We start from the raw sequence: 26,987 nt of genomic DNA on the forward strand, positions 1-26,987 counted from the left end.
CTATTCAGAGTAAACCTATGCTTTCTGTAATAGTCTTAGTCGACTATAAATTTCCACATTCTTTTTCCTATTAACTATGCCTTTCTCTACTTTTCACTTTAAATTTGAAGTTACTGACATAATTATCTGTTTTTCTACTTACTGATAAAGATTTTCCTTACTATGTGTGAATAATACTGAAAAAAACTCAATCCACTGGATTATGTTTGCCCTTACTATAAGTTAATTATCAACTGGGCAGGGAGAGGAGGAAGAAGAACCAAGCAAATAAATAACAAATTAGATTTGAGAGGTAGAATCAAACTTGGTGTATATTGGGTAATTTTTAATTTAAAGAAGAAAAAAAAGGGGCGCCTGGGTGGCTCAGTCATTAAGCGTCTACCTTCGGCTCAGGTCATGATCCCAGGGTCCTGGCATCAAGCCCCACATCGGGCTCCCTGCTCGGCGGGAAGCCTGCTTCTCCCTCTCCCACTCTCCCCGCTTGTGTTCCCTCTCTCGCTGTGTCTCTCTCTGTCAAATAAATAAATAAAATCTTTTTTTAAAAAATTAGAAAAAAAAGATTAGGAAGGTTCTTGGGTGGTTCTTTGTGACCTAAAAATTTTAGACCAAAGTCAGTTTTTAAAGGCTGTAATTGGAGGTTACTCTTTTACCTGTCTAGATAAGATATGTGAAGGTTACCACAATTATGTAAAAAGCTAATTTGGGTTTCAAAAGTGCAAGAAGATAAGATATTCAAACTGATGAATAATGTAATAGAAGCCATGTAGGACGTTAATAGTTATAGATCATTTTCTATGTAGAGTTTCACAGAGATATTGAGAACACCTAAAATGTGGCCCTTACACAGTGAAAGAGAGAGATTTGAGAGAGATTTAGGCTTTTGGGTGCAGAGAAATGGTATCAGGGTTTTAAGAAGATCTGGTGTTCCTGGTGGTCATTGCCAGTTTCTCTGAGATGACATTAAAGATCCTCTTTTCTTATTGCTGATTTAACAAAAATAAGTTGACCCTGAAATACAGTGTACACTAGAATGGCATTTCTGGTTGATTCTCTGTGCTAGAGATCATTTTATTTTCATCCCAGCCTTCTAAAAAATGAGTATGTTAACATTTATTTGACCTTTCTGGGCCTCAGTTTCTTCATCTGTAAAGTGGGACAATAATATTCCAAGTGTGTTACTGTGAGGAACTTAAGAAACATATATGGGGGCGCCTGGGTGGCTTAGTCATTAAGCGTCTGCCTTCGGCTCAGGTCATGATCCCGGGGTCCTGGGATCGAGCCCCATGTTGGGCTCCCTGCTCTGCGGGAAGCCTGCTTCTCCCTCTCCCACTCCCTCTGCTTCTGTTCCCTCTCTTGCTGTGTCTCTGTCAAATAAATAAATAAAATTTAAAAAAAAATATATGCAAAACAATTAAAATAGTATCTGACACGTGGTAAGTGTTCAGTAAATGTTTGCTTATTTTTTTTAAGATTTTTTTTTTTTAATTTGTCAGAGAGAGAGAGAGAACACAAGCAGGGGGAGTGGCAGGCAGAGGGAGAAGCTGGCTCCCCACTGAGCAAGGAGCCTGATGCAGGACTCTATCCTAGGACCCGGGATCATGACCTAAGCTGAAGGCAGCCAGGTGTCCCAATGTTCGCTATTTTTATTACCACTACCACTGTCACTTTATTAAGCACTTATTTTAGCACTGAGCTAAAGGAACATTTTTAGAGATGATGGGACTAAGGCTTAGAGTAATTTTCCTAGTGTTATCTAATAAGTAAGTGGTAGACTGAAGATGTCGACTTGAGCAGAAAGGAACCCGGGACAGAGTGGGCTTAGATGTGGAACAGGCTGGGGCATTTGAACTAGCCTGTCTAGTTTCAAGACACTTAGGATGAGACTGGCCCAGACCACCCCCGGATACCAGGAACATGTGTTTTGCAGTAAGTCATTAGAGCATGGCCATGGGCATTTGTCAGACTAACTAGTTTTTTGATCTTGAGCAAATTATTTAACCTTTCTGAGCCTCAGTTTCTTTCTCTGTGAGATGAGAATAATATTTGTTTCACGGTATCATAAGGACTAAGGGAGTAAAATCAAATGGAATGAATTACCTTGCATATAACCAGTGCTCAATAACCGATCCCCAGGCTTATGCTAAGGTGGCCTAGATTTTTTACCTGATTCTGACACAGTCCATCTAGATGGTGGGTGATTAGGGCCAGTGTCTTCCTCCCTGCTGAGGCCCAATAACTCTGGGGTTAAACCAACTCTAAACTCCCAAAGCTGTTTTTATGTTGGAATCGTAGGGGACTCTTTTAAGAAAAATTAGAAGTGTTTGGACTCCACATGAGAGATTCAGATTCCAGAGATGATCCAGATATTCAGACCACCCTCCTCAATCCCTCCGTCACCACCCCCTCCACCCACCCCCCACCCCTGCGCAACTGAGAAGCATTAGATTGGCTAGTTAAGGGTAGCAGGTGAAGCACAACCCCAGACAGTGATCTTAATGCTTGGATTGTCGGTGTCAGTCAGGCTTCTCACAGGACTGTGCTCTGGTGGGAATATTAATGAACAGTCAAGGGGTGGGTCCCCTACAGAAGGGAACTCTACAGAAGCGATCTCATCTGTATAGTCAAGCAACATTTCTGTTTGGAAAGAATATTAATGAGGTCTGGATAGGAATCAGACACCAGGAAAGGACAGCTGCTGTGAGAGGCAATTTGAATTGTACAAGGAGTTACACATGATATTAAGAAAGTCCTTGGGCAACTTTAAAAAGTAATTAAGTTGTAGATATAATAAATAACTTATAAATGTTTAAAAAGTAAATGTAGTTTCAAAAAATAAATGTATTGAGGGGCCAGCACACATTTGAAAATATGTTCAACCTTCCCCATGATTAAAGGAATGAAAACTAAACAATTATGTACCATTTTTCACACATCTAGCAGATTGGAAAAAATAAAAAGGATTAATCGTGCTCAGTATTCACAAGGATGTGGAAAATAGTCTTTCTCATGTAGCTAGTGGGTCAAATATAAATTGATGCAAAAAATGAATATAAATCGATGCAACTTTTTTGGAGGAAAATTTGGGAGTATATTTTAAAATTTTTAATGCATAGGCCTTTTAAACTAGAAATGCTGCTTCCAGGAATTTACACCATAGATGCACACACCTCCAAGTAGGCAATAGTAGAAAGATGTTCATTGCAATCTTGTTCTTAATTATGAAGAACCTCCAGCAACCTATATATTCATTGACAGGGCCAGGTTAAATAAGTTATAGACTATTGCAGAGTGAAATAGTATTTGATACTGAAAGGCTGAGGTAGATCTATATGTCTTCCTCCATCTACATGTCCTTTCCTTTCTTTCTTTCTTTTTTTTTTTAAGATTTTATTTATTTATTTGACAGAGAGAGAAAGAGAGCACAAGCAGAGGGAGAAGCAGACTCCCCGCTGAGCAGGGAGCCCAATGCGGGACTCGATCCCAGGACCCTGGGATCATGACCTGAGCCTAAGGCAGACGCTTAACTGACTGAGCCACCCAGGCGCCCCTATGTGTCCTTTCCTATATGTCCTCCTCTTGTGTGTGGGAAGATGTCCAACAGGAAGTAAATAATTGCTGAATAGCACATTAACATAAAATCACTGTAATTTTTTTTAAAGATTTTATTTATTTGAGAGCGAGAGGGTGAGTGAGACAGAGAACATATAAGCAGGGGAAGTGGCAGGCAGAGGGACAAGCAGACTGCCCACTGAGCAGGGAGCCCGATGTGGGACTCGATCCCCGGACCCTGGGACCATCACCTGAGCTGAAGGCAGACACTTAACCAACTGAGCCACCCAGTGCCCCTGTAATTTTTTTTAAATGTATGTGTTTATATGTTGATGTTAACACCTCTGTGCCTCACAGTTTCCTCATTTGTAAAATAGGCATCACTATAGTATCTCATGAGTTGTTGTGAGAATAAAATAATATAAGTAGAATGCTTAGGACAGTGACTGACCTATTGTGCTGTGCATTTGCTATTATTATCACGTATAGGCAATATGCGAAAGTTTATACTCCAAAGTGTGACAGAGGTTATCTTTGGCAAGTCAAATGGTCTTGGGGGAAGGAGTATACAAGAGCAGGCAGAGACTTTGGTTTCTTATATTGTATGTGTCCATGTAGTTGTTTATGATAAGCAGGCCCATCGCTTGACCAGTCACTCTTGACAAGGAAGCTAAGCAACGAACAAATGGGCAGCCCCAGTTTGGAGTGCTTGTTGAGAACTGAAGGAGAGGTTTCCCCAAAGGAAGGAAGGAGGCTGAAAGAGGGTGGTGGTGTGGGGAGATGTGAGGGATGCTTGGGAGTTCCACCTTGGCTGCTGAAACACTTTTTGGAAACCACTGACTTAATCAAAGATCGAAAATTTTTAAATTGCTCAAGAACCTTATGAAGGTGCCCCCACATTTATATCTGGACTTTTCCTTTTTGCAATTTAGTTACATTTATACTAAAAAAGTGATTCATGCTTAATTTGACTTTTGGGCAAAAGCTATAAAAACTAATTGCTCACGTGTCTAAAACAAACATTTAAGAGGGATAGGTAATTTTCCTAATAATTGTGAAATAAAAATTTTGATGTTTTAAAGAGACTACTAATTTCTTTTTTTTTTTTTAAAGATTTTATTTATTTATTCATGAGAGACAGAGACAGAGAGAGAGAGAGAGGCAGAGGGAGAAGCAGGCTCCCAAGGAGCAGGGAGCCCGATGCGGGACCCGATCCCAGGAGTCTGGGATCATGACCTGAGCCGAAGGCAGACGCTTAACCATCTGAGCCACCCAGGCGCCCTACTAATTTCTTTTCAACTAGTATTACTACCTCCATTATATAATACTAGAGTAAATTTTGCACTAAAAAAAGTCAAATGGCTGAAGACTGTGTTAAGTTTATGAATTATTTTAATCAAAGCCTTATGACATAGGCCTTGTTAAGACAATATGACATATAAACTAGCTAAACCCAAATATGTAATCTGTTAACTAAACCTTTAGAATAATGTTTATTCAGTGTCTTAGACACAGGGGCATCCAAAAAGACCGACAAGATTTGGTTCTGACCTCAAGCAATGTGCCAGGCACTGTTTTGCATTTATTATCTCCTTTTATTTTTAGAACCACCCTGTAGCTTAGGTGTGTCATCCTCATTTTACACAGAAGGAAAGTGTAGCACAGAGAGGTGGCCTTGCATCTGGTTAGCCCTGGACTCAGCACTGGAATCAGCTGGTATCCCCGTGGCACTGCTCTGCCTCCAAATAAGCAAGATATGAAGATAAGTGATGTGAGCCCTGGGTGGGGGCACACTAAGAATTCTCAGGTTCCTCAGTGATCATCGCTCATCTAGTCTAGTGACTTTCAAACTATAATTTTTAAAATAACAGTTTTATTGAAATACTCATATACCATACGATTTACCTATTTAAAGTGTGCAGTTCAGTGGTATATGCGCAGAGTTGTGCAGCCACCACCACAGTCAATTTTACGATGCTTTCATCACCTCCCAGAAAAACCCCATACCCTCTAGCAGTCAGTCCGGTCCCCTTCAACCCACCTGCCAGGGCTAAGCAACCATGATCAACTTTCTGCTTCCATAGGTATGCCCATTCTAGACATTTCATATAAATGGAATCATACAATATGTGATCTTGGTGACTGGTTTCTTTTACTTGGCATAAGTTTTTCAAGGTTCATCCATGTTGTAGCATATATTGCTACTTCAGTCCTTTTCATGGCCAAATAGTGTACCTTTATATGGATCGCCCACATTTTGTTTATCTGCTTATCAGCTGAGGAACATTTGGAATGTTTCCACTTTGGGGCTGTTGTGAATAATGGTATTATACACAGTCTTGTACAACTTTTTGTGTGAACATGTGTTCTTTTTTCACTTCTCTCTGTGTGTACCCCTCTAGGAGTGGAATGGCAGGATCATATGATAATGGTGTGTTTAACCCTCTAAGCTGCCAACTATTTCCCAAAGCAACTGCATTATTTTACATTCTCGTCAGCAGTGTATATGAGTTTCAGTTTCTCTACATCCTTGCCAACAGTTGTCAAACTATAATTTTTTTAACCACATCCCACAGTAAGAAATATTTTACATTCTTACCCAGTTTATACACACACAAATAACTGAAACAAAAGCTTTATAAAAGAATACTTAAACTCTGTGTGATGCAGCCTGACATTTTGTGTTTCATTCTATTCTTTTTCTTTGGCACAAACATCTTGGTTCTGACCCGTTAAAACTGATTTCACAACTCACTAATTGTGACCTGCAGTTAGAAAAATACTAGGCTATTTTAACCCCTTCATTTTACACAAGGGGAAATTGAGGCCCTGAGAGATGACTTCTTAGCAGATGATACTGCTAATTAGTTGCAGATTAAAGATTAGAGCCCAAGTCTGTTGGCTTCCTGCTTTAACTTTTGACATCTCAAATTTAGTTGCCCTCATATGCGGTAGGTAAAAATAAATTGGAATTTCTGCTCAGATACCGTTTAAAAATTCTGTATACTTTTCTCAAGCAGCACTTCAAATTCAGCAACAAATCAAGCTGGAGAAAAAAAGAACAAAAAGAACACAGTTTTATTATCATGAGTCATAAGTCTACAGAGTAATTTTGTGCTTGCTGGGCAGACAAGCTTTTTTTGTGTTTGTTTTGTTTTTTGTTTTGTTTTTTTAATGAAGATTTTATTTATTTGTGAGAGAGAGGGAGGAAGGGAGAGTGGAGGGAGGGTCAGAGGAATCTTTAAGCAGACTCCTCATTGAGCACAGAGCCTGACGCAGGGCTCCATCTCACAACCCTGAGATCATGGCCTGAGCTGAAATCAGGAGTCAGATGCTCAACCCACTGAGCCAGCCAGGCGCCCCTTGAATGGCAATATTTGAAAGTAAGCAATATAAAAATCTTTTATGCTTCTGTTTTTCTATTTTTCTTGGAATACATATGGGTCTTAAACCCTTTTATTTCAGTGTTTTCCAACATGTGATGGGGTAAACTCTGACACTAGAATCACTTTAAGGCTCTTGTTAAAATGTGGTCTTCCCAGGCCCTACTCCAGACCTAATGAGTCAGAATTGTGGGATGGGAGATGGGACCTGGAAATCAGCATTTAAAACAAACTTCCCTGGAGAATGGAAAATCAAGACAATGTTTCCAACCTGGTGATGGATGACACAGCTGAAACAGGTGGCTTACATATACAAGTGTATCTATGTCATTGCAAATCAAGGGCAAAATTAACTCCATTGTAGTAGGTCACTGTCAGAAACTTGCTCTGGTGCTCAATGACGTGGTGGGCATTGTGGAGATAATCAATAGTAGGGATGTCAAAGTTCAGGTCATGGGTAAAGGGTCAGCCATTTCCATCAATAAAACAGGGTTGCCACGTTTACCTGAGCAAGAATTCCCTGGGTTGAGACAGCCAGAGCCAAATCTGAGATGAAGGTCCTCATTCCTACAGAAGGTGGTGACTTTAATGAATTCCCAGTCCCTGAGAAGTTCAAGACCCTTTGAAATGGGCAGAAGTTGGTCACCACATTGACAAAAATTGCTGGATAAGCAAAGTGCCACTGGGTTCTTTCCTTCGTACCATAGGATAAATCTGTATCAAGACGGTTCTTTTTTAGATTTCCTCTACCTTTCTGCTCTTAAACTGCTTCTCTGCTTTGAGAAGCACAGCTATCTGCCCTCACTAAAATATACCTCAGGCTGAAAGTTAGGGTGGGACAGCAAGTCAGCTGATCTTCCCCTGGAAGGTGCAGCTTTTCCCTATCAGCTCCACCACACCGCCAGTCCATTCTTAAGGACCTGTACACCAGACTGGTGTGTTTTAGCTTTCAGCCTTTGGGGGTTATCTGACCAAAAAACAGTGTTTGGGGAAGAATCAGGCAGTCCCCAGGAATCAGCAGATCAGAATATTCACATGAGTTCATCTTTTTCTAGCAATGAGCATGAAGGTAGCAGAGGCTGGTGTGATTCTAGCTGGTTCTTCTAACCAGACTCTTTTCACTGTTGACAAGTGAGGCAGGGGTTGCACTGGACCAAAGGCTGAAGCTTGGCCAGCTAGCATTCCAAGGAAAATTGTTTCCTTCTAAGCATTCCTTTTATTTTGCATTCCATCTTCGGTCTGCCTGAACCAGAGAGAGGAGGTTCTCCTGTATCAGCTGCTGTGGCAGTGCCCTGCACCCAGGCCAGTTAAAGGAGTCTTGGACCTTTTCTTTCCCTGGGGTCCCTGCCCAGCACCTTCCTACAGAGATGACTTAAACAAGGGAAAAAAAGAAAAAGAAAATATACCGTTTCAAGGAATCTGGAATTCCTTCCTCTTTCCATGCCTATCCTCCATCTTCACCACCTCCTTTGCCCTGTCATGCTCAACTGCTTTTGGTTTCTATCCAGGCACCTGAACAGAGGACTAAAATCTCCATTGCAACCTGGTTTTATGTCTTATATAAGAATCTTGCACAGCAGGGCGCCTGGGTGGCTCAGTCGGTTAAGTGTCTGTCTGTTCGGCTCAGGTCATGATCACAGGGTCCTGGGATCCAGCCCCATGTCAGGCTCCTTGCTCAGCAGGGAGCCTGCTTCTCCCTCTCCCACTGCCTGCCGCTCCCCCTGCTTGTGTTCTCTCTGTCAAATAAATAAATAAAATCTTAAAAAAAAAAAAAAGAATCTTGCACAGCATTGCTAATATAAGTTACAGTTTTTCTCTCTAGGACACTTACCAAAATATGCAACATTTTTGGTGGGAAGAGAGATTGTCCTGTGACTTCTATCCATTTCCTGAGGCCTGTGGAAATAAACATTTATGTACTTAAAGTTACACAGAAAATAGAATAAAATTAATATCAAACTTGAAAAAAATAAAACAAGCTTCCTAGGTGATTCTTATTTTACTCAAGGTTGTGACCTACTAAATTAAGGGTTTCTTTCTTTCTTTTTTTTTTTAAGATTTTATTTATTTATTTGACAGAGAGAGACACAGCGAGAGAAGGAACGCAAGCAGGGGGAGTGGGAGAGGGAGAAGCAGGCTTCCCGCTGAGCAGGGAGCCGGATGCGGGGCTCAATCCCAGGACCCTGGGATCATGACCTGAACGTAAGGCAGACGCTTAACAACTGAGCCACCCGGTGCCCCTAAATTAAGGATTTCAAAAGCCAAATAGTTATTTGTAAGAAATAGCATTTTTATTTATTTTTTATATATTTTTGAAGATTTTATTTATTTATTTGACAGAGAGAGACAGCGAGAGCAGGAACACAAGCAGGGGCAGTGGGTGAGGGAGAAGCAGGCTTCCTGCTGAGCAGGGAGCACGATGTGGGGCTCGATCCCAGGATGCTGGGATCATGACCTGAGCCGAAGGCAGATGCTTAACGACTGAGCCACCCAGATGCCCCAGAAATAGCATTTTTAAGAAACACCCTAATTATGGCAATAAAGGGAGTTAACTAAAACAATCTGTATTGATAGGGCTCAGTATTATTCTACCTGAGTTTGGTGCTAGAAACCATTTTTTGATGACTATATCCACTGATTTCCTATAATTTGGAATAATTTGTCTTGGAATAAATAAACACAGCTGCTGTTTCATTTTTCCCCCCAAAGTACTAATCTATAAAAATAGTTGAATCCAACAAATGATTTCAAATTTCAAATGGTATTCCTCCCTTTATTTTACAAATACTTGAGTACTCACCATGTGCCAGGCACTGTTCTGAGAGTAAAATATAGTGTGATAAAAAAAAAAATACAATGTAATCAGTGTCAGGGATAGGTCTGTACTTTGGGGACTTAAGAGGAACCTCCTAGGCTTGGGTGGTCAGGAAAGATATTTGGAAGGAAGTGTCATTTGAGCTGGGACTGGTAGCATAAGGCCAGGGAGGGTCTAAAACATTTTTAGACGGAGTGGGGAATATGTATAAAGAAAGGCAAGGGATCAAGAGAGATAAGTTGAGCCTGCCTAAAGATGTGAGAAAAGGTCTATACAAAGTCCACATATGAAAGAAAGGGTGCATGTAAAATAATGCTTATTAATTAATAATAGTAATAAACATTTTGAGCATTTATTAGGTGCTAGGTAGTGTTGTTCATACTTGACATATAAGAACATGTTTTAATGCTCAAAACAAAGCTGTGAAGTAGGTTCTTTTATCCCCAGTTTGCAGATGAGGAAACTGTGACAAAGTACAAAAACTTGCCCAAGATCACACAGCTAGTAAGTGGTGTGAGATTTCAACAGCTAGATTCTACTCAATTGCCTATACTCTTAGTTTCTCTGCCTTTTTCTCTCCTCTGTATGTCACTGTGTTAGACATTTTATGTAGAACATTTGATGAGCTAAGTTGGGTGGTGGGATACTCTGAAAGGTGACTAAATTGCCAGTGGTCAACACAATTAGAAAGAGGCAGAGTAAGAGCCTGTAAATCCTCTTTTTAACTTCAGAACTTGTGCGTGTTTTGTTATATCATACTATACTTCATGTTGTATGATGTTATTCAATAAAAGCAAAAATGTATATGCCAGCTCATCTTGGGAGAAAAATTATTTGTGGTGAAATAAACTTAATTCGAGGAGTAGAAATAAGAGGATGACACATGTGATTTGGACTGTGTTATGTTGTTGATTTATGGGACATATGAAGCTATTCAGCATGCAGTAGAAATCCTAGGGCTGGAAGTCAAGAGACTTTCGGAATCGTCTGGTGTAAGTGACCTTTGATGACTTGAGAGTGGCTGAGCTCACCCAGAGAGAGGAGAGAAACTGACCCTTTGGTAATGCCTAGGAACAGAGGTGAGTGGAGGAAGAGTGAAATTGAAATTGATTTGAAAGATAGGAAAGGAAGCAGGAGAGTTCCAGTTAAGAAAATACAATGTCAGAAATGAGAGACTAATCAACAATTAATATGGCAACAGAGAATGATAAAAACTGAGACATAGTCCATGGTTTTGATAGCAAGAGATCTTTAGGAGAGTAACATCTGTAGGATGGTAGAAGTAGAAGCCAGACCCAAGTGGTCAGAGGGATGAATGGAAGATGAGGAAATGGAAACAATGAGCATCTGGAGACTGAGGTTTGGCTGTGAAGGTAGGAGATAGATTGAGGGGGAAAAAGGCTTATGAGAAAAAAGGATTATATAATCTGTATGTACAAATTTCAGATGTGTATACACAAACACACACGTCAGAAAGGTGAGCATGAGAGCGCCTGGGTGGCTTAGTAGGTTAAGCATCTTACTCTTGATATGGCTCGGGGAAGATCTCAGGGTTGTGAGATGGAGCCCTACCCTGTCGGGCTCACACGCTGGGTGTGTAGCCTTCTTAAGATTCTCTCTCTCTCCCTCTCCCTCTCCCCTCCCACCCCTAAAAAAATGTGAGCATGTATTTAGGTGGAGAGGGCAAAGTCAGAGGCAGGGGTGAAATGGAAGTTTTGGAAAGACAGAAGGGAAAGGTTGGAAACTCAGATAGACTGTCGTGACAGTTATTTTCCCCCAGACATAGGTGAAGGGAGGGAAAGGTGATATCTAAGTGTGCTTTCTTTTCTTCTTTTCTCTCTGGAGTGGTGAAGTGTGAATCACTAAGGGTGAATTTTGTATGCGCCCAGTGAAAGTGGCTCTGATTCTTTGGTGAGCAGTTTCCAGAAGTAAAATTGCTTCTCAGAATTACACAACCTCCTTTTCATTACTTGGGCTCTGCATCATAGTGTTTTTTAAGAACAAAATATCCTTAAAAGGAGATTTTTTAAAAAGAGACAAAATGTTACTAAAGTGATTTTTGTCTTGATGCAAACATCTACATCCTTGTTGACCCCTGGGAATTTGATCATTGTTACAATTTTCTTATTGTCCTGGATACATGTTTCTTTTTTTTTTTTTTTTTAAAGATTTTATTTATTTATTTGAGAAAGAGAGAATGAGAGATGGAGAGCACAAGAGGGAAGAGGGTCAGAGGGAGAGGCAGACTCCCCGCCGAGCGGGGGCCCGATGCGGGACTCGATCCCGGGACTCCAGGATCATGACCTGAGCCGAAGGCAGTCGCTCAACCGACTGAGCCACCCAGGCGCCCTGGATACATGTTTCTACAGAGACCTGGCTAAAACTCTTCCAAGAACAGTAGCAATGATAATTCTAACAGACTCGTTAGACTTGCCTAACACAGTATTGCTGAATAATAGAGCGGTGAGGCTTTTATGTACAGTATTTGAAGTTATTTACTGGTCCCATTCTTTTTTTCATATCCCTTGATTTTATCTCAAAGTTTGAATAAGCTAAAATTGCTAATTCACAGTTCTGAAAAATGATATGTACTTTCTCAAAAACTAGACTTAAGACTACATAATAAGCATTCATTTTGTTGTACTGATAGTGTTTTGGATAAAATTTAAGGCTTCATGCAATTTCATTCAAAACATGCATAAAGTTCCTTCTATTTAGAAAGCAATATACTAGATGCCAAGAGGGCAAGAGGCAAAGTAGACCTGTCCCCTAATCTCAAGAATCTTTCTACTGAGTAGAATTTACAAAATTATGGTAAAATAAAGGGCGTGACCTATACTGATTGGGAACAGGACTAGGGCAGTTCAGGAAAGGGTTCTTTGAGGAGGTAGTCTTTCCTGGAGTCTTGAAAGATGAATAGATTGAAGAAGGGATCAGGGGTGCCTGGGTGGCTCAGTCATTAAGGGTCTGCCTTCAGCTCAGGTCATGATCCCAGGGTCCTGGGATCGAGCCCCTCATCGGGCTCCCCGCTCTGCGGGAAGCCTGCTTCTCCCTCTTGCACTCCCCCTGCTTGTGTTCCCTCTCTTGCTGTGTCTCTCTCTCTGTCAAATAAATAAACAAAATCTTTAAAAAAATTAAAAAAGAAGAAGGGATCACATTCGAGGTGGGGTGAAAAAATGTATGGTATGTCAAAGGAGCAGAAACTGGTAATAGCATAATTTTGGAGATTCTTTTTTCATGTCAAAATTCTATGACATTAGGCTTCTCCCTATCAGAGAAGGAAGTTACAAATAAGAGGAATGCTAGAATGAATCTTGTGGTGCTAGATTATGTGTGTGTGTGTATAGATACCAAGACACAGAGAGATATAGAGATGAAAATAGAAATATATATGTGTGCTATATATATGGGTTAATACACATACATATATTCCTGGTTCTGTCCCCCAAAGAGCCTAGAAGCAGTGACATCTCAGTAGTAATGAGCACATGTAGTGCCCAGATTTGGTTTCTCCAATAAAAGGAATCAGGACTCCTTGGAGAAGTGGTTGATCTCAGGACTGGGGCCGGGCAAATACAAAACGAGTTTGGAACATCTTATAGTGCTAAAAAGTAAAACTGTGCTTAAAAAAAAAATGGTGGCACGTTGAATGGACACTAGAGCCAAGCTGAAGGAGCTCCAAGTGACCAAAGCTGGGAATAATTTGAGCAAAAAAATAAAATTAGCCAGGGAATAAAATAATCCAAGAATTATTATAACCCAGGGAATAAAATAAATATCCATGAGTCTATCCTAATATAAATAAATGATTGAATAAATAAACAAGAGGGAAGGGACAATTCTTCCTTATAGAACTCCAATTAATAAATGCAGAAGAAATGAAGACAGTAGAAAGTCACCATTAGAACATCATAATTGCTGAAAGCAAGATCAGCCCATGAATGCTAAAATTAATGAATAAAAGTTTAAGAAGGAGTAGGATTAAAGTATCTCCCCGCAAATAGTTATGAATTCTAAAGGGAAGCATAGTTAACTTTACAGTGGTGAAACCTGGCAGACACCACTGTAACCAAATGATCCAGTAACAAGACATCAGCATCACATGCCTTCTGATAGGATACACTGAGGAAGAAGGCACGTCAGCTCTGTAGTATTCTTCCCAAAATTCTATAACTTCAATCTAATCTGAGAAAGCATCATGTTTTAAAAAGGAAAAACCTTTTTTTTTTTTTTTTTTTTTGAGGATTGCGCGATGTCCCAGGTTCATCTGGTATTTGCCCCGCCCCAGCTCTGGAATCAACTACTTCTTCAAGGATACCAGGTTTTTTGTTTTTTTTTTTTTAAAGATTTTATTTATTTATTTGACAGAGACACAGCGAGAGAGGGAACACAAGCAGGGGGAGTGAGTGAGGGAGAAGCAGGCTTCCGGCAGAGCAGGGAGCCCGATGCAGGGCTCCATCCCTGGGATCATGACCTGAGCCAAAGGCAGATGCTTAACGACTGAGCCACCCAGGCGCCCCAAGCCCAGGTTTTTTTTTATCAGAGGAACCAAGAAACCCGAATTGAGGGTCATTCTACATAATACCTAACCAGTACTCTTCAAAAGTATCCTGCTCATGAAAGACAAGGAAAAACAGAGGAGCTGTTGTAGAGATTGGAAGAGACTTAAGAAGACATGACCATTAAATGTAGTGTCGGAGGGGGCGCCTGGGTGGCTCAGTCGTTAAGTGTCTGTCTTTGGCTCAGGTCATGATCCCAGGGTCCTGGGATTGAGCCCCGCATCGGGCTCCCTGCTCCGCGGGAAGCCTGCTTCTCCCTCTCCCACTCCTCCAGCTTGTGTTCCCTCTCGCTGTCTCCGTCTGTCAAATAAATAAATGAAAAATCTTTAAAAAAAAAAAAAATAAATGTACTGTAGGATCCTGGAACAGAAAGAAGACTTTAGTGGAAATTCTTAATTTTGATAGTTGTGCTGTGATAATATAAGATAAAGCTATGTGAAAGTTACATGGGAACTTTTGTACCATGTTTGCAACTCGTGTAAATCTAAAAATCATAGGTAAGTTAAAACTATTAACTTTCAAAAGCTTTTTCAAGTATGTGAATTTAGTCACTGTTTTTGTAAAAAACAAAAAACCACACCCTTAGAAATAAATGTAGGGGTGCCTGGATGGCTCAGTTAAGTATCTGACTCTTGACTCAGGTCTTGATCTCAGGGTCATGAGTTCAAACCCCACTTTGGGCTCCATGCTGGGCATGGAGCCTACTTAAAAAGAAAGAAATGTAGTTTATATCCTAAAAAAACATTATGTGGGAACATATTTCATGTTGCCTTTGTTTAAAATTTCCCTTTGCACCTTGAAGTTCTTTAGGTTGTTTTTTTCCATTTAATTTAGTTGCTCTCTGACAGATCACAAAGATTTCTTGATTTAAAAAAAAAAAAGGAAAGTAAAAAAAAAATTTAAAACTGTACAATCTGTTTCTTTCTTTTTTTTAAGAAAAGATTTTATTTACTTATTTAACTGACAGAGTGTGCTCAAGAAGGGAGGGGCAGGCAGAGGGAGAGGGAGAAGCAGGCTTCCCGCCGAGCAGGGAGCCCGATGCGGGGCGATGTGGGGCCGATGCGGGGCGATGTGGGGCCGATGCGGGGCCGATGCGGGGCTCGATCCCACAAGCATGGGATCATGACCTGAGCCGAAGGCAGTCGCTTAACCAACTGAGCCACCCAGGCGCCCCTACAATCTGTTTCTTAAAATAACATTTTCTTTTAACAAGTGAGTTTGTACTTTGTTCTCTCATTTTTTTGAGGCTATGTTCAGGCAACTATGCCTCTTGCACAAGTAACTATCTCCTGGGGGTGGGGGAGGCAGAGAGTGAGAGGGAGAGAGAAAGATATGATGAGATTAGATTAGATTTATAAGAACAGGATTGTATTAGTGGCAGCTCATTTGCTTTCTTCCAAGCATGGTTTCTACAAGAAAATTTGCTTAGTTAGGTTAAGTCTATAAATGAATTTATTAAAGTAGGTTTCCTGGAGCAGCTACAGGCCTCACCCTCAGCAGTAGCTCAAGGAAGCAGATACCCGGGGCCAAATTTCCCAGTGAGTCATTGCCCAACCCTTAAACTTTAAAGGACCTTTGTTTAAAAGATTTTTATCTCTAGGCTACCACTCCCCCGTAGGACATTTAGCTCTACCTCAAGCTACCAGATGAGATAAAAGAACTTTGAACTGGGAAGTAGAACTCTGGCTCTCATATGAACTAGTTGGTGAGTTGGGGAAAATTATTGGACCTTTATGTGGCTCAGTTCTCTTACTGTAAAAGGGGGTACTTGGTTACTTGATTTCCAAGGTTCCCTCTTGATGTTAAACTCTGTCCTTTGCATCTAAAACTGAAGGCATCTTCCTTCTTAGGAAACAGTTACCTTTTATCCCGTTATTATTTGTTATACCACTGTCCTTGCAGTCTCTGAGGCTAAAAATCTTAGAGTTATTTTTGTTATATCCATTTCCTTTCACTCCTGCACACAACTGACAACCAATCCAGCAATTCTTCCATCACAGTTGAAGTGGCAGTAGAATGCATTTGACCGAAGAGGTTGGGTTTTAGAGTCTGAACACTGACTTCTGCCTGGGCCATATATTAGCTATGTGACCTCTGGCAAATTACTCAGCCTCAATGGACCAGTTCTTTGGGGCTTTTTTTTGGGGGGGGGGTTGTTTGTTTTAATGGAAATAACACTAACTCCAGGGTTGTTGTAAGGATTAAATGAGTTAGCAAATGATAGCGCTTTTTATTATTTGTACATAGTAATGCAGTGGATTGGATCTTAAAGTCAAATGGGCCTCTGGAAAAAAAAATAATTAAAAGATACTGGAGCCCAAACTGAATACCTCCTTCTAGATGGGTCTTTCCAGTACATGCCTTTCTCATTCTTTTTTCTTTTCTTTTTCTTTTTCTTTTTTTTTTTTTTTTTTTTTTGAGAAAATGAGGGTAGAGAGGGACAGAGGGGAGGGATAGAGAGAATCCTTAAACAGGCTGCACACCCAGCACAGAACCCAGTGCAGGGCTGGATCTCACAACCCTGAGATCATGACCTGAGCTGAAATCAAGAGTTGGACACTTAACTGACTGAGCCACCCAGGCACTCTCCTCCCCCCTTTTTTTCGCCTCTCACTCTTAACAAGATTTCTAGACTTAAGGAAATTGTCCTAAAGTCTGAGAATGGGATTCCCATCTTAGGGAGTGTGGGTAAATAGGGAGAGCTATCACACTTTTAAATCAAGCCCGTGAAAGTAAAAATATTAAAAATGGAGAGTATTTCAAGTAGGCCCAAGATAACTCTAAGTTTCACTGAAAGAACAAATGATTATCTCTGATGTTGACCATTCTGAGAAGATCATTGCTACTACACTCTTACTGAGAGATAATTTGTATGGGTTTGCAGCTAGGTGTTCAAAAATTTTGCTACCCAATTTTCTACCATGGCTAAAGGTGATGGTTTTAATCATTATTCATTACTTGTAATGGAAAGAAAATTGACTTTGGAAATCAAAGAGATTATGGATTTGAATCCCAGCTCTGCTACTTTATATAACTAAGAGATCATCGTAAAGTTATTTAATATCTCTGAATTTTAGTTTTTCATCTATATAAGACAATAAAACTAATTTTGTAAAGTGGTTCTGAGAATTAAGTGAGATATGTACTTCATGTAAGTAGGTGTTGTAAAATGTTTCTTTCCAAGAGTCTTTTAACCTTAGCCTTGAATTTTTATTTTTATTTTTTTCGTAAAGATTTTATTTATTTATTAGAGAGAGAGAAAGCACAAGCAGGGGGAGTGGCAGCAGAGGGAGAATCAGGCTCCCCGCTGAGCAAGGAGCCCGATGCAGGACTTGATCCCAGGACCCTGGGATCATGACCTGAGCCGAAGGCAGATGCTTAACCAACTGAGCCACCCAGGCATCCCGTAGCCTTGAATCTTTAGCTTCCTATAGTGTATCACTAGGATTTTTCTTGTAGATGTCTATATTTCAACACGTGTAAAGCAAAACTCATCATTCTCCCATTCTTCCTGTATTTACTGTTTCTGTTAAGACATCAACAATCTTCTAATTATTCAAGTTTGATGATGCCAGAGTTGATTCCTTCTCTATCCCTAAGTCCATTTTATTCTAAGAACTGTCAATTCTCTTTTCCCACCTTACCATTCCCCCCTATCCTAATGTAAACCTTGATTACCTCTCACTTCGACAGTTTTAGGATCTTTTTGACAAGTAAATTAGACTCCAGTCTTTTCCCTTCTTACCAAGTTATACACTGCTGCAGAATCAGCTTTAAAACATGCTTTCCATTATGTTACTTGCTTTTTCAGAAACTTGCCATGTTCCACCATAGAGACTATGGGTGATCCACTATAAAACTCTTATCTTACAGATGTGGGTGTTGGGCTCAGGGAACTTACATTTTTGATTTGCCAAGAAGGTCACACCTCTGCTAGGGAGTGGCATGTTAAGACTAGTACTTATCTTTGCTCACTCACAAGACTAGTTCTTTCTGCTATTGGAATATGGCCCAGACTCCTTAACATGGTTTTCAAGGTTTTTCCCATCCTGGCCCCATTATTTCCCTACCTTATCTTCAACTACTCATGTACCTACGGTCAACTCCATCTAAGTATACTGTGCTATTTCAGCTCCCTAAGAGTGTAAAGCTATTCTCTCTACCTGAGATGCACTTTCCTCCTCTTGCCCTCAGTTGATGAAATTCTGCCCATCCGTAAGTCTTAAGTCAATCTGATGTCTCTTCCCTTCCCTCCCATCAAGCCAGAAAATCAGATCCCCTACTCCTAGACCTTGCATTACCTCTAACCACATTCTGCTTTGTGCTATAATTATTTGTGTCCATGTCAGCAAGCCAACAGGTTTTTTTTAATAAAGATTTTATTTATTTATTCATGAGAGACGGAGAGAGAGGCAGAGGCAGAGGGAGAAGCAGGCTCCCCACAGAGCAGGGAGCCCGATGTGGGACTCGATCCCAGGACCCTGGGATTATGACCTGAGCCGAAGGCAGACACTTAACCGACTGAGCCACCCAGGCGTCCCAAGCCAACAGATTTTTTATAAAGATTTCTATTATTTGAGAGAGAGAAAGAACATGTACAGGGGAAGGGCAGAGAGAGAGGGAGAAGCAGACTCCCTGCTGAGCAGGGAACCCGCTCCAAGTCAATATATTTTACACTCTATTTGGGCAGGGCCCTCTCCCTAAACCTTATAGAAAGTAGCTAGTTACTCAGTAACCTGATACCGGAGTCTATCAAAAATCATATACTGGGGCTCCTAGGTGGCTAAGTCAGTTGGGCGGCTGCCTTCGGCTCGGGTCATGATCCCAGGGTCCTGGGATCGAGCCCCACATCGGGCTCCCTGCTCGGCGGGAAGCCTGCTTCTCCCTCTCCCACTCCCCCTGCTTGTGTTCCCTCTCTTGCTGTGTCTCTCTCTGTCAAATAAATAAATAAAATATTGGAAGAAAAAAAATCATATACTGATCCTTACCTTTATCTGTTTCATAGGGTGCTAATCACATTGTTAAGAAATTAGTAGTATTGCTTCTGTAAAGAGAAGTGTGGTCAGGGTGTGAGCTACTTCATTCCTTGAATATAAAGCATGCTTATCCTAGCCTTATATACCAAGATAGATATTCTAACTTTTCTTGGATTTCTGGCCAAGATTAATCAACACCGTGGAATTAGATTTGGGAATTAATTTTTTTTAACCATACTCAGTCCCTCAAATAATGAATAATTTTTCCTTTTTATAAATAAATTTGAGAACATATCTTCTATATTTTTTTTCTTTGATCCAGAATTGATTGCTGTAGGAGGACTGACAGCATTTATACCCACAATTACATTGGAAGCACAATTGTACCAAACAGTCTTAAAGTGTTGTTCAGTATTTCCTAAACTTGGCCCAAAGGCCATTATTGTGGTTTTACATGACTAAGTTTAGCTGAATTGTTTGTTGTTTCTTTGTCTTCTTCTCATTAGAATAAGGGCTGACAATGTTAGGTGGGTCAGATACAAACTGGAAAGCAGATAGACAAATATACGTTATTTGATACATTCAAGTTTACTTCAAAGAACATATGTAGAGGAACACCTGGGTGGCTGGTTGGTTGAGCATCTGACTCTTTATTTTGGCTCAGGTCATGATCTCAGGCTCATGAAATCGAGCCCCACATTGGGCTTTGCACACAGCATGGAGTCTGCTTGAGATTCTCTCTCTTCCTCTGCCTCTGCCCCACCCCCTGCTTGCACGCTCTTTCTCAAAATAAGTAAATAAAATCTTAAAAAAAAACAAACGTAGAATTAAGATTATTTTATCCAGGAAAAGAGATATTATTAAAAAAACCCAACATTTATTACTTATTCTGTGTCAGGGTCTTTTTCTTCTTTTTCTTATTTATTCCTCATAAGGATATTATGAAGTACTATTGTTATGGATGAGAAACCTAAGTTTTAGGGATGCATCTGTCTCTAATGCCAGACCTCCTTACCATGAGAGGCTTCTATGTTACCTTCCAACATGGGGATTAACAAGTAAACAAAAACAATAAAATTAGCACTGTTTTCAGACAATGCTTTAGTTGGAAGAACGAGTACTACAGGTGGAAAAGTAGTGTGGTCTTTTAGGGTTGCTTATCACTTACTTTGAATAAGAGGACTTTTAGTGTGAAATGGTGGCCCAAGCTGCTTAGGTAAGCACACCGTGTGTTCCATTGTTGTCAAGGTTGTTAGAAGCAGTACCTGATGAACCCTGCATTCTGCCAGGTCAGTTATGCTTTGTGGTTGTCAAGAGACCTGCAAGTAGTATTTTTCACTCTTCAAATAAGGAAACTATTGGCTCATTTCTAGTCTTACCTCTTCTGGACAAAGGTTGGAACTTCTTTGGTAATTACTAAGGCAAAAACTCCTTTGGTAATTTCTGGGACAAAAAACAAACAATCCAGATTAATGGATAGGGACTAGATGATTTCGGGGGCATGGCTTTATGTATTCTTTGACTTTAAGGGATTTTAGAAAGGAATTTCAGAATAGAGGTTTTGTCCTCTGAATTTAAAGTACATTATACCAGGGCGCCTGGGTGGCTCATTCAGTTAAGCGTGTGCCCTCGGCTCAGGTTATGATCCCAGAGTCCTAGGATTGAGCCCCGTGTTGAGCTCCCTGCTCAGCGGAGACCCTGCTCCTCCCTCTCCCTCTGTCGCTCCCCCTGCTTGTGCTCTCTCTCTGTCTCTCTCTCTCTCTGTCTCTGTCAAATAAATAAATAAATAAATCAAAAAATAAAGTGCATTATACTTCCCCCAGTTAAGATTGTTAAAATGTAAAAATAATAAGAATTCTAACAAAAGCCAATTCTAATATATTATACTTAAAATGTTCTTAATACTAGTATAAGTATTTTGTATAGTATAGTATAATGTACTTTGATTTAAAATATATTCTCTTCTTAAATCCATATCAAAACACCTATAATGGAAGGTATTATTCTCATTTTTCAGCTGAAGAAAGTAAAACTGAAAAGATTATATAGTTCAAGGTAACAGAAGTTATGGGGCACCTGGGTGGCTCAGTCATTAAGCGTCTGCCTTCGGCTCAGGTCATGATTCCAGGGTCCTGGGATCAAGCCCCACATCGGGCTCCCTGCTCAGCAGGAAGCTTGCTTCTCCCTCTCCCACTCCCCCTGCTTGTGTTCCCTCTCTCACTGTGTCTCTCTCCATCAAATAAATAAATAAAATCTTTTTTAAAAAATGGTAACAAAAGTTATGATTTCAAGTAAAGTCTATCTCAACTTAAAGCCCTTGCTCTTTATATGATACCATACAGTGTCCCCAGCTCTCTCTCCAAACCAAGTGATCAGTGTTGCAGAGTTTGGGGAGAGAGAGCAGCCAAAAGAAACTTGGATACAGGTAGAACCTAATTTGGACCTGAATCTACAGAGATGCCAAAGTACTTCTCCTGGGATATAACTCAGAAGAGTGGAACATTTCACTCCAAATGTGACTTTGGAACAGACTTAAGTTCAGGGGAAGGCCAACTGATGTTTGCACACTGAGGTCAGTCATAAAATGATGGAACTGGAAGGGACCTTAGAGATCATCTGGTCTAACCTTCTTATTTTAAAGGAAACTACAACCCAGATATTGAATCATTTGACCAAGGTTACAGGTTTTGAAAGAACTGGTAGAGGAGTGTGGTTCTGCTGGTCTAGGGCTTTCTATTCTGTCATGGCACACCACTGCCAGTCCTTGGATGCTGGAGAATCCTCGTCTGTGTCTAATATTCTGACTTTCTTTATTGCATAGGTGTTTCAGTATCTGTAGACGATGGAATCATCTCCATTTAATAGACGGCAATGGACTTCAGTATCATTGAGGGTAACAGCCAAAGAACTTTCTCTTGTCAACAAGAACAAGTCATCGGCTATTGTAGAAATATTCTCCAAGTAAGTGCTGATCCTGGTCCAAAACGACCATCTGTCTTGAGCAAACATTACCACCTGTTAGGGAAATAAGTAAAGGAAGTACATGGTGTAAAATGGCTTTATTGAGCACCTTCTGAAATTTAGACACTGTGGAGAAGGATGATAGTAACCAGGAGACACATTCTCTATCCTGGAATTATTTTTTAGTTGGGAATAGAAAAAGTTACAAACACGAAAGTTAATTATAAAACATGTAATTCTTACGCAAAGTGTCAGCAAGTCCAAAATGAATGGGAATAAGGACTAGAAACAGAGTAAGAGAGAGAAAGTGACCATCATGGGCAGAAGCTAGTCAGGGAGGCTTTCCAAAGTTGAGATGAGTTTTGAGGCAAGTTTTGATGTAGTTGAATGGAGTGTTAGGTATACTCTGTATCTGCATTATCTAATATGGGAGCCACTACATATGTGCCTATTTAAATTTAATTAATTCAGTTCATCAGCTGTACTAGCCACATTTCAAGCGTCCAATAGCTACATGTAGCTGGTGGCTACCATATTGGAGATCACAGAAACATTTCACCATTTCATAACATTCTGTTGAACAGAATGCAGTGCAAACTGTGTGAGCAAACTATGGCCTACTGGCTGCCTGTTTTAGTAAATAAAGGTTTATTGGAACATGGCCACATCCATTTGTGCATTGTCTATGGCTGCTTCCATGCTACAGCAGCAGAGACCAGAGACCATATGGCCTCAAAGTCTAAAATATTTATTATCTGATCCTTTAAGAAAAAGTTTGCTGACCCCCTGCTTGGACCCTGAGTTCTTTGATATGAGGGTCTCTTTCTTGCTTAATTTATATGCCTAGCACGTGTATAGAAGTGTATAGCACAGTGACTGGAATATAGTAGGCACTCAACAGAGTAGAAGGGATGGTATATATAAATAATATACCAGGGACTGCAAACACATTGACTTCACTCAAATAGAAATGCCCTACTGGGAGGAGCTTAGGACAGATGGTAGGTTTAACTCACGAGTAGAGTTTGTTAATTAATAGGAAGCTATTATACATTTAAGAGAAAAAAGATGGTCAAGATCTGAAGAAAATGATTCTGGGAGCTGTATCTAGGATACAGCTAAATACCAATAGGAAGTAAGTATCTGTAATCTACAATGTCCCCTTTTCTTCAATAACAGATGGGTCACGCACTTGCTCTGTGGAAAACATTGCCCTTCCAAACTATTAACCTTGATTACTGTTTAAGGTAGAGTGAAGGTGGAGGGAGACTGAGAACCCTTTTCCTTTCCACATTATGCATTTTGTATTACTGTAACTTTATAGCAAATATTTATTATTCTTTTTTTTAAAGATTTTATTTATTTATTTGAGACAGAGAGAATGAGAGAGAGAGAGAGAGCACATGAGAGGGGGGAGGGTCAGAGGGAGAAGCAGACTCCCTGCCGAGCAGGGAGCCTGATGTGGGACTCAATCCAGGGACTCCAGGATCATGACCTGAGCCGAAGGCAGTTGCTTAACCAGCTGAGCCACCCAGGCGCCCCAATATGTATTATTCTTATCAAAACAAGAAAATCAATAAAGATATTTCAGAAAAAAGGGATAGAGATCTGGAAAGCTCTTAAGATTTAATCCCTAACCTCAAGGAAATTAATGGTATAGGTTAGTATAGTTTATATAGTAGATGAAGTCCCTTCACTTCCTTCATCTAAAGAATCACATGGGGTGTGGGCACCTGGGTGGCTCAGTCATTAAGTGTCTGCCTTCGACTCAGGTCATGATCCCAGGGTCCTGGGATCGAGCTCCACATCGGGTTCCCTGCTCAGCAGGAAGCCTGCTTCTCCCTCTCTCACTCTGCTTGCTTGTATTCCTTCTCTCACTGTGTCTCTCTCTGTCAAATAAATAAATAAAATATTAAAAAAAAATAAAAGTAGGGGCGCCTGGGTGGCTCAGTTGTTAAGTGTCTGCCTTTGGCTCGGGTCATGATCCCAGGGTCCTGGGATCGAGCCCCGCATTGGGCTCCCTGCCCCGCGGGAGGCCTGCTTCTCTCTCTCCCACTCCCCCTGCTTGTGTTCCCTCTCTCGCTGCCTGTCTGTCAAATAAATAAATAAAACCTTTAAAAAAATAAAAAAGAAAAGTAGATTTAAAAAAAAAAATCACATGGGGTGGGGCTCCTGGGTGGCTCAGTCGGTTAAGCTGAGAGGGAACACAGGCAGGGGGAGTGGGAGAGGGAGAAGCAGGCTTCCTGCTGAGCAAGGAGCCCGATGCAGGGCTCGATCCCAGGACCCTGGGATCATGACCCGAGCCGAAGGCAGACACTTAACAACTGAGCCACCCAGGTGCCCCTCTGACTGTACTTTTTAATGGGAGGAATGTCAAAGATTTTTTTGGACATGTTTTAAAAACCATCCTATATGGCTTCCCCGGCCCCTCCCCTAAAGATTCTGATTCCATGTTACACAATGCACGATGCTATTTTAGAAATAATTTCTTCTTTTCTAGAGTAGTCCATCCAGCATTCTGGGGCATTATCAAATATTTTATACAGGTAGTGCCCTGGTCTTCTTTAGCAAGGTCTGGCAACATAATATTAAGAAAGAAGTTTTATAAATACACACACTCACACTAACAAAGAGCAATTATGTAGGTGACTAACACTAAAATTTCATAGGCAAATTTCAGTCTTAACTGTCTAGCAGCATGTCAGCTTTACATTGAGATGAAGCTTCCATCTGACCACTTCTCAGCACCTCCACAGCTATCACGGTAAGTCCAGGCTACCTCCTCCTTCCCTTCATTTCCTTCCTGAATGTCCTCACTACTTCACTTTTGCTGCTATACAGTTAATTATCCATGATACAGACAAGGGGACCTTCAAGAACATAAAACAGATCACATCCATTATTTTTCAAAACTCTCTAGTGGCTGTTCTCATCGACAGTAAAAGAAAGTCCTTGCACTAACCTAACTGGAGAAAAAAAAAAAGATTCTGATTCCATGTGTCTGGGATGGGGCCTAGGAATTTGTGTTTTCAGCAAGTATCCCAGGTGAATTTTACCTTCAGGGAAAGATAAGAAAGCACTGGTAGTGGAAGAGATAGACTTGTGAACTCACAGCGGTGAACTTGAACATAAAGCAAAATGAATACAGTTTCGGATAGGTTCCAACAGAGGATCGTGGAAACTGACCATGAATAAAGGGAATAGGAAAGCAAGCAGTCTGGCATGGAGATACACAAAAGAAGGGAGAAGTGACTGGTACAGTTCAGTTTAGGCTGGGTGATAGAAGGCCTTGAATGCCATCCTAAGTTTAGGATTTAGTTAGATGAACAATGGGAACAGTTGAAGGTTTTCATGCAGAGAATGACATGATCAGACTTGTATTTTAGAAAGATGTTTCTGGCAACGGTGTAAAAGGTAGGCTGGCAAGATGAGAGATTGATAACATAGAGACAAGCAGTAAGGCTCTCTTGACAGCCCAAGTGAAAGCTCTTGAGGGTGGAGGGCAGCAAGGATGGAGAGGAAGACAAGGAATTGAGACATTGTTGAGATGTGATTAATGGGATTTGGAAACTCCCTGTTCTTCAGAGAGACTTCTCCACATTCTTACCCTTTTCACCCTGGCTAGCCCCACCTCTCTTTAGCCGAACTTGGCTTTCCCACTGCATTTGGTCTCTGAGCAGGGGCCACCTGCCTTTCTGCACATGCTTCCCCGAAATATTTTGGGGCCAGGAGTCAAGGTTGCTGCTCTCCTACATCTCTCCTACTGTTTCCCATCCATTGTGTTTCACTCCTTGTTCTGAAGTTCTAAACCTGGGCTTTGAGGCTCACGTCTCACTAGATTTTTTTTTTTTTTAAGATTTTATTTATTTATTTGACAGAGAGAGACACAGCGAGAGAGGAAACACAAGCAGGGGGAGTGGGAGACGGAGAAGCAGGCTCCCCACTGAGCAGGGAGCTTGACGCGGAACTCGATCCCAGGACCCTGGGACCATGACCTGAGCTGAAGGCAGACACCCAACAACTGAGCCACCCGGGCGCCCCTCACTAGACACTTTTTATCCTCCCCTTCATTGCAGTGGTGTGCCAGCGGCCTGGCCAAGCTCCTTACCTTCACTGGGGACACTAGCTTCCAGCTTCATTCTCTTCTCAGTGTCTTTCAGTGAGGGTGCTCTGACCATTTTGAGGAGGCAGACCTTCCTTCTGCAGGATGTTCATCATCTTGCCTTCCTCCAAATGCTAGTAGTACCCCCGTGACATTGTGGCATCCAAAAAAGAAAAATGGGATGGAAGGGAAGCCCCAATAAGATTCCCTCACACATTTCCAAATATCCCCCAGGGCCAGTAGGGCCCCAGTGAAGAATCACTGGTCCACTGGACCTGTCTCATACTCTGGACTCTTAATTTCTTGATCCTCCCTACTTCTTCAACCTGCACGTTGTCTCCCATGACCTTGCATCCAGTCCCAGCCTTATCATCATACAGAATCCATCTCTGGAACGTGCATGTGGAATACCCTCTCTGATTGCAGCCTCCTGTCCTAATACTGTTCCACTCTTTTATTCCCACTGATGCTGCTCTTGGGCCAAAACAGGACACCCAGGCCCTGGATGTCAGTCTCCTTCCTGGCTTCACTTCCTTCCCTGCCTACCTTGGTTGGTTGCTTCAGTGCAACTCTCACCCCTTCCTCAGTTCCTTTCCCACCCCTTTATTCTGTCATCCCCCTCCCCCGAAAGCCAGTTCTCAA

General features: G+C 41.1%; 1 protein-coding gene across 2 annotated transcripts in view; it reads left to right on the plus strand.

The window, feature by feature from the left end:
• Positions 1–26,987, plus strand: part of LIMA1 (LIM domain and actin binding 1) — a 92,109-nt gene that overhangs the window by 10,987 nt on the left and 54,135 nt on the right. For both annotated transcript variants that reach the window (XM_027594108.2, XM_027594109.2), the window contains exon 2: positions 22,104–22,243. In XM_027594108.2, coding sequence (XP_027449909.1) covers positions 22,125–22,243 — 119 coding nt within the window. In that variant the 5' untranslated portion in view covers positions 22,104–22,124. The remainder of the gene's footprint in view (positions 1–22,103; positions 22,244–26,987) is intronic.

Source organism: Zalophus californianus, chromosome 9 (assembly GCF_009762305.2).
Source record: "Zalophus californianus isolate mZalCal1 chromosome 9, mZalCal1.pri.v2, whole genome shotgun sequence".
Lineage (NCBI taxonomy): Eukaryota > Metazoa > Chordata > Mammalia > Carnivora > Otariidae > Zalophus > Zalophus californianus.